Source organism: Equus caballus, chromosome 19, assembly GCF_041296265.1.
Source record: "Equus caballus isolate H_3958 breed thoroughbred chromosome 19, TB-T2T, whole genome shotgun sequence".
Classification (NCBI taxonomy): Eukaryota; Metazoa; Chordata; class Mammalia; order Perissodactyla; family Equidae; genus Equus; species Equus caballus.
Genome location: NC_091702.1, coordinates 16,278,352 through 16,291,448, shown reverse-complemented (window position 1 = coordinate 16,291,448; position 13,097 = coordinate 16,278,352). Strand labels below are relative to the sequence as shown.

General features: G+C 34.8%; 1 protein-coding gene across 2 annotated transcripts in view; it reads left to right on the top strand.

Moving 5' to 3' along the window:
- Window positions 1-13,097, top strand: part of BCHE (butyrylcholinesterase) — a 65,557-nt gene that overhangs the window by 51,374 nt on the left and 1,086 nt on the right. For both annotated transcript variants that reach the window (XM_070242320.1, NM_001081850.1), the window contains 1 exon segment: window positions 5,739-5,855. In XM_070242320.1, the coding sequence (XP_070098421.1) occupies window positions 5,739-5,855 (117 nt within the window).

Below are 13,097 nucleotides of genomic sequence, written 5' to 3'. Positions count from 1 at the left end.
TTAGTAGTTAAATAAAATTAAAATAGAAATTTTCCCCTAGAGGAAGATAAAACCTAGTAGTGAAACTAAAATAGAGCCCTACTGGTTATTCAGGCACTTTTTGTGGAATTAATTAACGGATAAATGAATAAATATATAAAATAAGCTACAGAACTAAAAAATAAAAGTAATAAAATATAGAACTAAATATAATTTATACTCAAAAAGCGATAAAGACAAATTTATTGATTCATCGTAGAACCCTTGCTTTCTAAGGGGGAAAGAAACTCCAAAATTTATATATTTAATAACACAATCCAAACATTTCTAGATATTCTGAGTTTGGAAATATTTATCTAACACATACAAATATTACATAATACAATAAACAGATAGTAATTTAGTTAACTAATCTTCAAGAAATGATTACTTAGACTTATGTAAGGAGATACTAAAAAAACTGGTTCAGATTATCACATTATTTCAAAATTAATTAGTAAAAAAGTGTAAATCAACTTGAATGATCACATCTTCTGTGAGAAAAATGAAATACACATCCAAATCACTGCCTGCTTTTAAAATGCCCAGCTGTTTATAACCCATATGGCTCCTGAAGTCTATTTTCTAGCTTTATTTTTCAAATAAAAGTTCAAATACAGTTTCAACCATCAGACATTTTGCTGGCCAGTTCCTTTAGACTTCACCATTCTGTTCATCATAACACTCTGCCATTTTCATGCTGTGCATTAGATATCACAGTATAGTAGATTTTTTAGTTTCTTGTTTAGAGAGGTTAGGGGTTAGTTTCAGGAAAATATGGGCATCTCAGAGCTATATTTGATTGTTTAATATGCCTTGTGATTATCAGACATTACTCACCAAAATTATAATTATGTCCTCCATCTGTTTGGGAGATGTTCCTGGTATACCAGTGCTCTGTGTATTACCAAATGTTCTGTGACATAATATATATCCAGAGATGGCTTCTGCCGCCCTTGGCAGAGCTACAGTGCTGCCCTTGTGTCCTCCGGGTGTGAATAACAATGAGGTAACGCATTCAGTCTGCCAAGAGATCAGAAGAGGTGCCATTTAACATACCACAGCCTACACATTCTTAATCTTTACTTACTGGTTTTTTAAATGAGAGGGTCGTAATTGAGGGACAATAAGAAGGGAGTGAAGAGGATTTTAAATAACTAATTTATTACAAGCCGAACTGAGTCTTTCTGGTTCAAGCACATACGGTTTATTGAAATTTATTTGTTGATAAAATAGAATTTGAATATCAGTAATTTTTGAAGATGTACTTCAAAATCTTTATCTCTAAATACGCAACTGCCATAAAGCAGGTTGTATAAGTGTTTGGCTAGTTTTGCTGCTGCTTCTGATGCAGTGCCAAACAACTTACCAGCTCCAGCCATACTCAGCTGGATGGAAGTATGATACATTCCTTGCTCCGGGTTAGTATCATGCTCTGGGATAGTTCCAATGTGTCTTGAGGACAATTTTATATTTTAGCACTATATTTTTTTTCAGATAATTCCCCCCTAAAAGTTGTATTAAAATTATTTTATAAATTTTAAAGTAAATGCAGGATATGATCGTTGTAACATCAATGTTTTCATTAATAATCAAAAATTTTTAACATTTAAACAAACAAAGCCAGTTTGAAGTTAGGTTTGGGGAAGTTTTATAAGTAAACAATGTAGGGGAATTAAAAAGATCAAGAACACATCTTCTTACCATACCTTATATTTTTCAAAGTGAAATTTTCAAAAACTTCAAACATTTCAGTCTTTAATGTTTTGAAAATTTATTCAGATGACTTGGGCTGAAGTTTTTTGGAAATAATTTTTTTAATAAAGGCAGCTCTACAAGTAAAGGAAAATTTCAGAGAATAACTACTGATTAGATTGCCTAAAAGGGGAAATGTTCAACTCACTCAAGATGGAGCCCCAATAAGCTTTATAAGTAACACTGAAGGAATACTTTACATTTGAGCAACAAATCTTCTCAAATAAAATGATCCTTAAGACTTGTTTAAATACATGAATTCCAGCATTTAACTTCCATACTATACTTCAGCACATGCCTGTGCTGTTACTGCATGCACCTGCAAGAAAAAAAACGTGCAATATTCGTTTCAAATCAAATTCAGATGTTTTCCTAAGAATGTAACTGCACAATATCTCAGAATCATTTAAAAAAGAAAGAAAAAGAAATAGAAAAATGACCCATTCAATGTCAATAAGATATCAATATTTTTCACTAAAAGTGGAAGAGCAAATTTATTTAAAGGAAAATCATCTTTGACCTTCACGTCTTCCCAGTGAAGAAAAAGAGATCCAGTGGTTTCTCCTTTGGCATTTGAATAAATCATGAAACATTGTTGCTTGCCAAAACTAAAGAAGACTAGATATAAATCTAAGAGCTGAGATACCTCTTGGATTGGTCGCTTGGGAAAAATCATTTACTGGTATTTGCTAATCAGTTAGCAAGACTGGCAGCCAAAGATGAGTGAGCGGAATGGTGGTTAGGAGAAAAAAACTGTTTTGCTGTTTTTGTATTTGAATTTTCCATTCCTCACTAAAAGAAAAACAAAACAAAAAAATAAACAAAAGGCTTTGGGTAACTTGATAATCAAACCCAATTATTTTTTGTTTTACTTTAGAAGTGTATGTGGGCTGGCCCCATGGCCAAGTGGTTAGCTTTGTATGTTCTGCTTCCCCAGCCCAGGGTTTCGTCAGTTCAGATCCTGGGCACAGACTTAGCACCGCTCATCAGGCCATGCTGAGGAGGCATCCCAGATAGCACAACCAGAAGGACCTACAGCTAGAATATACAACTATGTACTGAGGGGATTTGGGGAGCAGAAGAAGAAAAAAAAAAGATTGGCAACAGATGTTAGCTTAGGTACCGATCTTTAAAAAAAAAAAGCGTATGAACCGTTCACAAAGCCTAGCTTGAGTTTGTAGTAGTTCACTCTATCTTACCCCACACTCAAAATAGTAGCAGGACAACTAATAAGTTTGTGATCTACAGCATAAAGAATTATACATTCCTTGGTAATTTTAATAATTGGTCAACAAATAGGGAAATAAGCAAATAATGCGGACGGGAGAGATTTTCAACAAACTCTCAAAGTATATGAAATATGGTGGTTTTTAAATTATAATGCTCAGCACAATACAATGTTAATTTAATCTCTTGTTCTAACTTTGTCTCCATTACGAGTTTTGGGTTGAGACACCTCTCCTGTGTTCCCTCCTAACGCTCAGTCTTGATTAAATAGACTCGGCTCTGGTGAAATACTGCTCACTCTTTTTTAATTGCAACACAAAAACTAGTTTTATTATTATTACTCTTTCCATAGGGAAGAAAGCCTGACTTTCTTTTTTCCAAATTAGACAATAATGTGGGCAAGGCAAAGCCCTGAAAATGTTGTGTCCGTTTGTTTATGAACTACTGGTATTGATCTAGCTGTACAAGGATTCAATAAAGGGCAAAGTTAGGAATAAATTTTTGTAACAAGGGCAGTAACTCCATTAGTGTAGCTCTGATAGGTGCATAGAGCTTGATAATGTACACACCATCTGATTTGTCTTTCACAGTAACACTGCAAAATGGGGATTACCAATCTCATTTACACTTGGAAAAGTATTTTCAAAAGTTAAGGATTTTTTAAAGGTCAAGCTGAAATTTCAACCCATGGCTCTCCAAAGCCTATAGTGCTGTCCTTTATTTCACACTGCAGTATCTTGTTAAGTACAGAACAAATAGAGCTACATCTCATAGATGATAAATCTATAACCAGTTAAGTAGCATTCTAGTTTTGGAGGAAGAAGAGAAAGAAAGGGAGGAGAAAAATTTCTAATTTTGGCTTTGATTTGTGTGATGGGACTCACAATTTTTATTATCTTTTTACTATGATATATTCAGTTCCTCTGGATTCTATTAGAAAATAATCAAATGTTTCATATTTTATTGTCTCAATGTTCAGTACTTTTAAGGGAAGAATGTACTCAGGTTTACTAAGCATTTGTACACTAAAAAGTAAACTATTTCAATACACTAAATTGTATAGATGTTTGATTATGACACATATGGAAATAAATTTACATTTATATGAATCAATGGATTTGGTATTATTCCATGAACAAGAAAAGAAAATCAAATCTAGGACCTTTTCCATAAGTATTAAAATTCATGATCTAAATGCTAAATTACCAATCATTTATTTATTATATCAAAATTTTGTTCTTTCTGAACTTTAGAGGCTTTATTTTGCATAACATTTAAAACAGCATTTAATTATAAAAAAGAATGCAATAGTGAATCATTTGGCATACTATTTAGTGTCTTTCATCCACATCTAAGTTTTTTGACTCTTTAGAAAAGTTCTATTATTCACAAAATAATTATAGTCATTGACCTTTTAAAAGCCATTTTTACATAAAAATGGGACATTTTTGCATATATTCTCAAATATTTGTCCAATGTCCAAGCATTATGAATATTTCAAACCTAAATATATCCTAAATTACAGGGCATATTTTAATGGCTGTACGAATGTTTTAAATATTTTGATTTTCATGTAAACTAAAAATGACTCATTGAATGTGCTCCATTGTTAATAGTGTGAACGAAAAGAAGACATTTTTTCATGTATACTATAATATAGTATGAGACCACATGAAGTGTCTTCTCCAAATTAATATCTTATAAAGTTACAATTAATTTCAAAAATTCCCAACTGAAAAATGTATATTAAAATAATTTTATCCTTGTTTACAGGATAGTTGAAGTAACTTACAATTTTGGCTTTAATTCAGTGAGTATAGCTCAGCATCCTAAAATTTTAAATAGTAAGAGAATTACAAATGTATGAAATACTTATAGATTTAAGTAATTTAAACCATCTTCTAGCCTTACCATATCTATTTATATTAGGAACATAAATATATGATCTTTAAAAGTTTGTAAGTAAAGAGTTTTTATTGTTCACAAACTTTATTCTTTAACATAATACACTTTCAAATGAATCGATAATTCAAGGTTTTAGTAGTACGCAGGCCTTTTTTTGTTCATTGCCTCCCATTATTTCTGGCATAAACACTTCTCTGGCCTGACACATACACACACTTTGCAAACTACTGGAAAGCAGCGATTGTCTCTGTCATCCTTCTAATTTGCAAAGCAATTAATGAACTGCTTTTGCGTAGTGGTTTCAATAAAGTGCTTTCAATGACTACACGTTGTTTGGAATTAAAATATATGGATATAGGATGAGTGTAAAATTTATGTAGAATGCCAATTGCAAAGTTATCCTTATGCATTAATATTCATTACAAACATTTTCATCAGAAATAATAGCCTGCTATATAATTATATGTAAATGAGATGCATTAAATGAGATTTTTGTTATGTGTACAGAGGTCAAAAAAATAGAATAATATCTATATATCTTCTTAGAAACTAAAGTAAATATAAAGTAATATAATTTGGTATAATACATAAACTGATTTTTGCGTTTTATGTTATGTACATTCTATACATATATATTATTTACATTTTCATATAATGTATAAAATTTTATTAGAAGATTTTCAGTTAGTGAAAGAACCTAGTAATAAATTATGAAGAATAAAAAATTGCTGTACACTGTACTTAGAGAAAATGGATCTGTAATCAAAGTTATTTTTCAATTAATGTAAACAGATTAAAAGTTAGATTAATGCAATTTATTCCATGTTTAACAGGAAATATTGATGAAGCAGAACGAGAATGGAAAGCAGGATTCCATCGCTGGAACAATTACATGATGGACTGGAAAAATCAATTTAACGATTACACTAGCAAGAAAGAAAGCTGTTCAGGTCTCTAATTAATAGATTTACCCTTTATAGAAGGTTCCTTGTCCTGTAGATCAAGGCAAAAATATCAGTAGCTTTCTCACACACCTAATAGGAAAGTTCTTATGTAGCCTAAACAAAAATGCCAGAAGGATAATATCGATTCCTCACTTCTTTCATTTAGTGTTGTACCTAGCATTTCAAAATCCAAATGGCTAGAACGTGTTTAATTAAATTTCACAATATAAAGTTTGACAATTAATTGTATGCATATTAAAATGATTTGCAGCTTCTAACTCTCTGTTTCCCGAATAACTTTAAAAAATGTTTCCCCTGAAAGTATCTACATTCTGGTTTTAGTTGCATATATATTTTCATTACCACTCATAAAAAGGTATCTTTTTAAAATGAATTAGGTCTTGAAACACTGGCCACTATAATCTACAGTACTGCTTCTTTTAATTTATAAATTTAATGTCAATATGAGATATTAAAATGAACGGAGAAAATAAGTGGCCCCTTTGTTTTTTATGTAAAAGCATGAGAAAATCTTAAAATAAAACCTCGGTCACTTGGAAACATCTTATGATAGAAACAAAATGTTGCTGCCAAGAGACAAAATGTAAAAGAATGGAATTATTTCTGTTTCGTATTTTTAAAAATATGTATGCTTAGAGTCCTCCAATTGTATTCCTTATTCTTTCAACTGTTCCCTTTCCTCATCTGCCTGCTTCTAGACTCTCCCTAAACGTTTACATATGTAAATTACTGTTTCTGTGTCTCAAAAATAAAAACTATAGATGAGCAGCAATCTAAAATCAGATGTCATGTACCATCTGGGATAGGGGAAAACTTGGCTGGACTCACAAATATTAAGATTTTAATAGGGAAATTGTTCACTTCCAGGAGAGAAATGGTTATACCTTCTGCAGACAAATGATAGTATTTTTATAATTTAAAAACTTACGAGGATGCATTTACTAACTTGCATGGCATGGTAACACATCCAGTGACTAAATTCACTAAGTAATTCACTGAAAGGGAGAAGTTGAAGGATTTTAAGTTCCAGAAAAGGGCATACTTATTGATCATGCTAATTACGCATTGAAAACTAGCACTCAGGATAGGACAAAGTGAGTCTATAGGTCTCTGGAGTGTTGGTTAAGGCATGCACCATTGTTCCTTGGTCCTAAGTATGTCTATAGTTAGATCCAATATGGGTCTGCCATCCTCATTCAAAGAGTCACTCAAAGATCATGGTACTTTCTCAGTTTCAGCTGGTTACAGAGAATTGCTATACAAGCAAAGTTAGTTTTGATATTACTTCAGTGCTGCTGTAAATGGACATTTTGCTTTACAGTTCTTTCCTCCTCCTGAGATGAAACACACACACACACACAAATGACTAGAGAATTATCAGGCCTCCCATTCTATACCACGATCTTGGTTTCAGGTGCCATTCTTCCAGAATCCATTATGTTTTTCTGAATCACTTGAGCCTCCTTTTGAAGCAAGCGCCTCTGACATATGAAACAAGAGGATGATGGCTGTTCAACAGCATTAAAGACCCTTTAAAAATACTCTTGGGGCTGGCCCGGTGGCATAGTGGTTAAGTTCTCATGCTCTGTTTTGGCATCCCGGGCTTTGCCAGTTCGGATCCTGGGCATGGACCTGCACACCACTTAACAAGCCATGCTGAGGCAGTGTTCCCCCATGGAAGAAACAGAAGGACATACAACTAGGATATATAACTATGTACTGGGACTTTGGGGAGAAAAAAAAAATACTCTTGATGAGAATAATAATTAGGAAAACATAACTAATGTTTGCAGAATACCTGTAACCTTCCTCACATGACAAACCCCAGTCATATAAAAAGATCCCATCAACTACTTGTCCCACCTTGGACAACTAGTTGCTTTGTTCTTGAATGTCAGCCAGACTCCCTTCACTTACTCTGAAGCTTTTACCCAAAGGCAACAAGAAGTGTTAGCCAGCACATAAACCCCTCTGAGGTTATTCTTTGAATAAACTAATGTGAATCCACTGTGTCCAGCATCGCTGCAGGAAGTCAGGTTAAGGCTTTTTTTAAAAAAACACTCATATAATAGAGTCTATATCATTTCCCTTATAATTTCTCTTATGGTTGTCATTAAAGGGCAGTTTAAAAGCAGGATTCTAATTCAGGGACCCCAAACCAGGGAAGGAACTTATGCATAAAGTAAGGGAAATCAGTATCTCTGACTTCTTGGAAATTTGCGTTTCAGGAGGCTCACAGATGAGAGAAAGTTTGGTTACGCGAGATATTAACGATATATAAGTATTAAAACCTCAAAATGGCAGAAAACCCTTCCCAGAAGGCAGAGTGTGGGGAGCTGTTAACTTATCATGTGTACCCAAAGCCACAGAGGTTATGAACTAATTTTCGTAAATTTTTTAGGTACATTTCTAAAAAACTTGAGGGACAGTTAAGGTAAAAGTTTACAACAGAACAAATGTAATTTGTCCAACCAGTGTCAGGATACCTAGCTTAATCAATTATTTCAGTGAAAAAGTGTTATTATTTCTTGTGGTGTGGCACCATCTGTAAGACTTTACACTATATATCCTTACTGAAAAATGATTATCCCTTATGGTTTAGTATCCATGTAATATTTATAAGGATTAAGGTAACAAGTCACATATCTTAAGAAAATACCATTATAACTAGTTTTGTTTTTCCAAAAAAAATGTCTGCTGAATATTATTAGCATGCAGGGTATAATTTTTAAAAGTAAGGCAATTAATTTCTGCCCAATCAGAAATTAAATTTCATGGATAAACCTTAACATAATTGCAGCTGTGACATTTTTATCAGAATATTCTAATAAATGGAACCTTCCTGACATTACTGAAGAAGGATGACAAACTCAACTGTTAGAGTTTCCCTTTGCAGCTGTAGCCTTACTGAATTCAGCAAAAGTGTTCTCATTACAAATAGTTTGTTTTAAAATTAGGGTAGTAAGAAAAATAAGAAATGTAAGTTTTTTGACTAAATGTACTTAATATAAATGTAAACCAAGAGTGCTGTTTATCAACACAATCTTGGTGAAGCTTTAGACTGTCAGAGAATAAAGCAAAGACTACCAGAATTAAACACAGGTACATGCGCATTTGCCTTCATATATACAGCCAGGAGTCCAGCAAGGGATCACAGTGAAGAAATTCATGGAATGGTTCGAAGAGGGTGGAATAAACAAGGGTTTTGGAGTGTTCAAAAACAAGAGTGTGGGCCAGCCTCAGTGGCCTAGTGGTTAAGTTCAGCACGCTCCACTTCAGTGGCCCGGGTTTGGCTCCTGGGTGTGGATCTACACCACTCTGGTAGCAGCCATGCTGTGCTGGCAGCCCTCATGCTAAAAAATAGAGGAAGATTGACATACATGTTAGCTCAGGGAGAATTTTCTTCAGCAAAATAAAATAACAAAACAAGAGTGCATACGGCCGTATGATGGTCACATGGTCATCTAATCAAACATCAAAAACTAAAGTAAGATATAAAATATATTTCATAAATACAAATGCAGTATATATTTATTGTGCATAAATATATAATTATAAAAACAATGTTAAAATATATAAGACAATATATATTATATTAGGGCCAGTTGTGATAAAAGAAAATAGACATTTTGGTATGTCATTGGTAAGTGCTGCTGTAATGGGAAAACATTTTATTTACAAATTAATTGAACAGACAGATAATAGACTGAGTATATGTCAGTAACTGAGGAACATTGTCAATCAAAATATGAGGAAGGCACTGCAAGGAGCAGAAAAGATAAAACCATTACATATCCATGCAACAAGTTTAATGCTATATCCAAATGTGAACAACATCTAAAATTCAGAATTTTCTTGGAAACAAAGAAAGACAGAGAGGCAGGGAGGGAAAGAGGGAGAGAGGAAGGGAGGAAGGTAGGAAGGAGGAAAGAAGGAGTGAGAGAGGAAATACAGGACTGGGAGAAGGAAGGAAGGAAGCAAGGAACTTCCTTTCTCAATTAGGACCCAACTTTCATGAGTTTAGCTTGCCTTGTTTTGTCTTATCCCTGGTCCAAAATCTCACTATGAGAGTTATCAATTGATGACCTAATAAGGCAATATAAGTGGCATATTGATTTTAGAAGTGAATGCTAACATAAGTAGCCATACGTGCACAACACAAAACCTCAGTTATCTCACAAAAGAAGGCTGTTTTTCCCTCCAGATATTGCCCATTTTCTTAGCCTAGTTTAATCCTTTATGGATTTCACATGAAAGGTGAAAAACACGAACTGTCAACGCCTTGATGTTCACCTCCAGATTCACCCCTGGGTTCCCAGCCAGGAGCCGCTTGCACAATGCCACCACTCTGGGGATGGTGCTTATTGATTGAGTAGGTGAATGGGAGGATGACATACAGCAGAGTCCAGTTTCGCCGTGTAGGAGAAAATTGCATTGTGAGTCTTTGGGGGCCCAGGAGGGAGCATGATAAAAAAGTAGAAAAGAAGACGAAGAAGAAAAGGAGGAGGAGGAGAAAAGGGAGAGCCACCACTGCCAGGCGCTGGAACTGAATTTATCCAGATGAGCTGTCCAGGCACTTGAGAGTTTCAGGGTAGAAGAGGTGATGAGATATTAACAACCTCTGACCTTGACTACACGTTAGAATCCCTGGGGATAACTGTGGCCTGTGCACAGCAGGCCAATTAAATCAGAATAGCTAAGATTAGAGTCTAGACATCAGTATTTTTTAAAAGTGTTGCAGGTGATTCTGATTTCATCAGGTTGAGATGTGCTGATTGACTTCCCTGTGATAGCACTGCTTGCCTTGAAAGGCTTAAGGAGGATGTTTCTCTAGAGAAGAAATTATAGATCCTAGATTAGGAATTTCCAAACTTTGTCACATGTTAGAATCACCCAGGAAGTTATTAAAAATCCTAGTATCCATGCCACACCCCATACCAATTAAATCGCAATGTAGGGGTGGCAGCCAGGCATCAGTGTTTCTTTCTTCTGCTGCCAATCCTCCTCTTTTTGCTGAGGAAGGCTGGCCCTGAGCTAACATCCATGCCCATCTTCCATCTACTTTATGCGTGGGATGCCTACCACAGCATGGCTTGCTATGAGGTGCCATGTCCGAACCCAGGATCCAAACTGGCGAACCAGGGGCTGCCAAAGCAGAATGTGTGAACCTAACCGCTGCGCCACCAGGCAGGCCACAAGTCAGTATTTCTTAATGATCCCTGATTGTTTCCAGCATACAGCAACGTTTGGGAACCAAGGGCTCTTTCTACATGGTTAATTGAAAGAACTGGGAGGATATTCATATTGTTTTAGTATTCATAAGCAGATAACTATAAAATTTGAAACTTTGTGTGAGAAAGAAATGTACTTATTACTGATATATGAGAACCTAATAGTTTTTCTCTGAACAAGGAGCTGCAACAGAGATTCCTGAATGTGTAGAATAAATTTGGGGTGCGCACATTTTTCTAAGACCTCTACACTGGAAAATTATCTTTTCAGGGTATCATTTTTACTGATAAATCTATGCTTTGGGGAGAGGAATGTTTGAAAAGTAAGAACGAGTAAATGAAATATATATAATATTTTACACCGGTTTGTATAATAGCAGTTATTAAGGAAGATCATTGTTGGCTTTGAGCTAACCCAGAATTTACTCACTTGACAATAACTGATAATAATAATTCAGAGTTAAGAAAAGGAATTTTAATTCAGTTTTTCCATTGCACATTTCATGTAAAAAGTATCGACTGTCCAGTGAATTCTCAAAAATACAAGTAATCATTCTTGCCAGGCTCATAAAGAGGTATTGTCGGGCTTAATTACTTAACGATTATTAAACTAGGTAGGTGAGTACTAAGAGTTGATTTCCCCTCAGAAGAATTAGCAGAAGTCCTTTGCTTGAAGCAATTACTTTTAACTTGTTTTTCTGAAGTGAGACCTTCCATTCTCTTTTAATTGTTTTTTATCTCCTTCAATGGTTCAGGGAGAAAAAGGGAAAAAATATCTTATCAAAGAAGTCTCTGGGGAATAAACTATAAAAACGTATTTAACAATGTTAAGCATTCTCAAATTCTTGAAATGAATATGAGAAGAGAATATCGATCAAAGGATCTGTCTATCTATCATCTATGTATTTATCACCTATCTAGGATAACCGCTGCCAATTTTAGCCTAAGGGGGAATGAAAACCAGAGGAAAACCACATACTAATATGTCTGATCCAGCCGGAATGTAAATTCAAAATCGTTGCCTTGACCAGCATAGTCTTAACATTCCCCTGCACTTGCTTAAACTTTCGACAGATTTCTTCCTGACTATATGCCTCTGACCTCTTGTTTTTAGAGCATTTACTTCAGAAGTTTTGCAGTTGTAAATTCTTTCTCTGCCCCTTTAAAATGTATGTAAATCTCCCAGCCTCTTGCCACTTTTACTATCTAGGAAAGGTCTTTCTCAAGGATCTGGGAACTATCACTTTGAAATTAAACATTAAAAGAGAGTGCCTCCGTCTCCCAGCTCTGTGGGAAAGTAGGAGCCGAACTTCAGTGAGAGCCAATTACCAAGCACAGGTGGCCTAGTCTCAGAGAAAAACATTTGCAAACTCAAAAATAACTCTATGTGCTCAACACATCCCATTGGCCAACCCGCTCCCAAATGTCCACCAGCACTTTGCCACCAGTTCACCTCAGCGCTTAAGAATCCTCACAGCTGTTGCGTCAGCAGCAGGGTTGAGTTCTGTCTCTCTCCCCTATCTCACTGGTCTTGAATGAAGTCTTCCTTGACTGTTGAACTTTGCCCAGAGCAATTTTAACTTTAAAAGCCTAAACTAAAATCCGACACTCCTTACAGTGCATAGGGCATCCTCAAATTTCTGCCAATTTTCTATTACCATATCAGCAAAGTATACATATTTTTCTGGTAGCAGATGTCCTTCAGAAAGAGTGATTCCCTTGACAATCTAATGAGGAGAGTGGCAGGACTGGCATTATGAGGTGTTGAATATCCATTTTTTTCCCAATATCTTTTAGAGCTTAGGCAGGTAATAATTTCCCTACCTGTGTTAATCTCAATTTTTTGGCACTTTTTACTTTTAGCATTTCTTAACGTTTTAGAGTATTTTTTTCTTCTTTCTTTCTACATCAAACTTATTTTCATGGTCATATTATTTTCCTGATAGAATTGCTGTCAAGAAATGGATTCTCTTTTCTTGAAATAGGATTTTTTTAG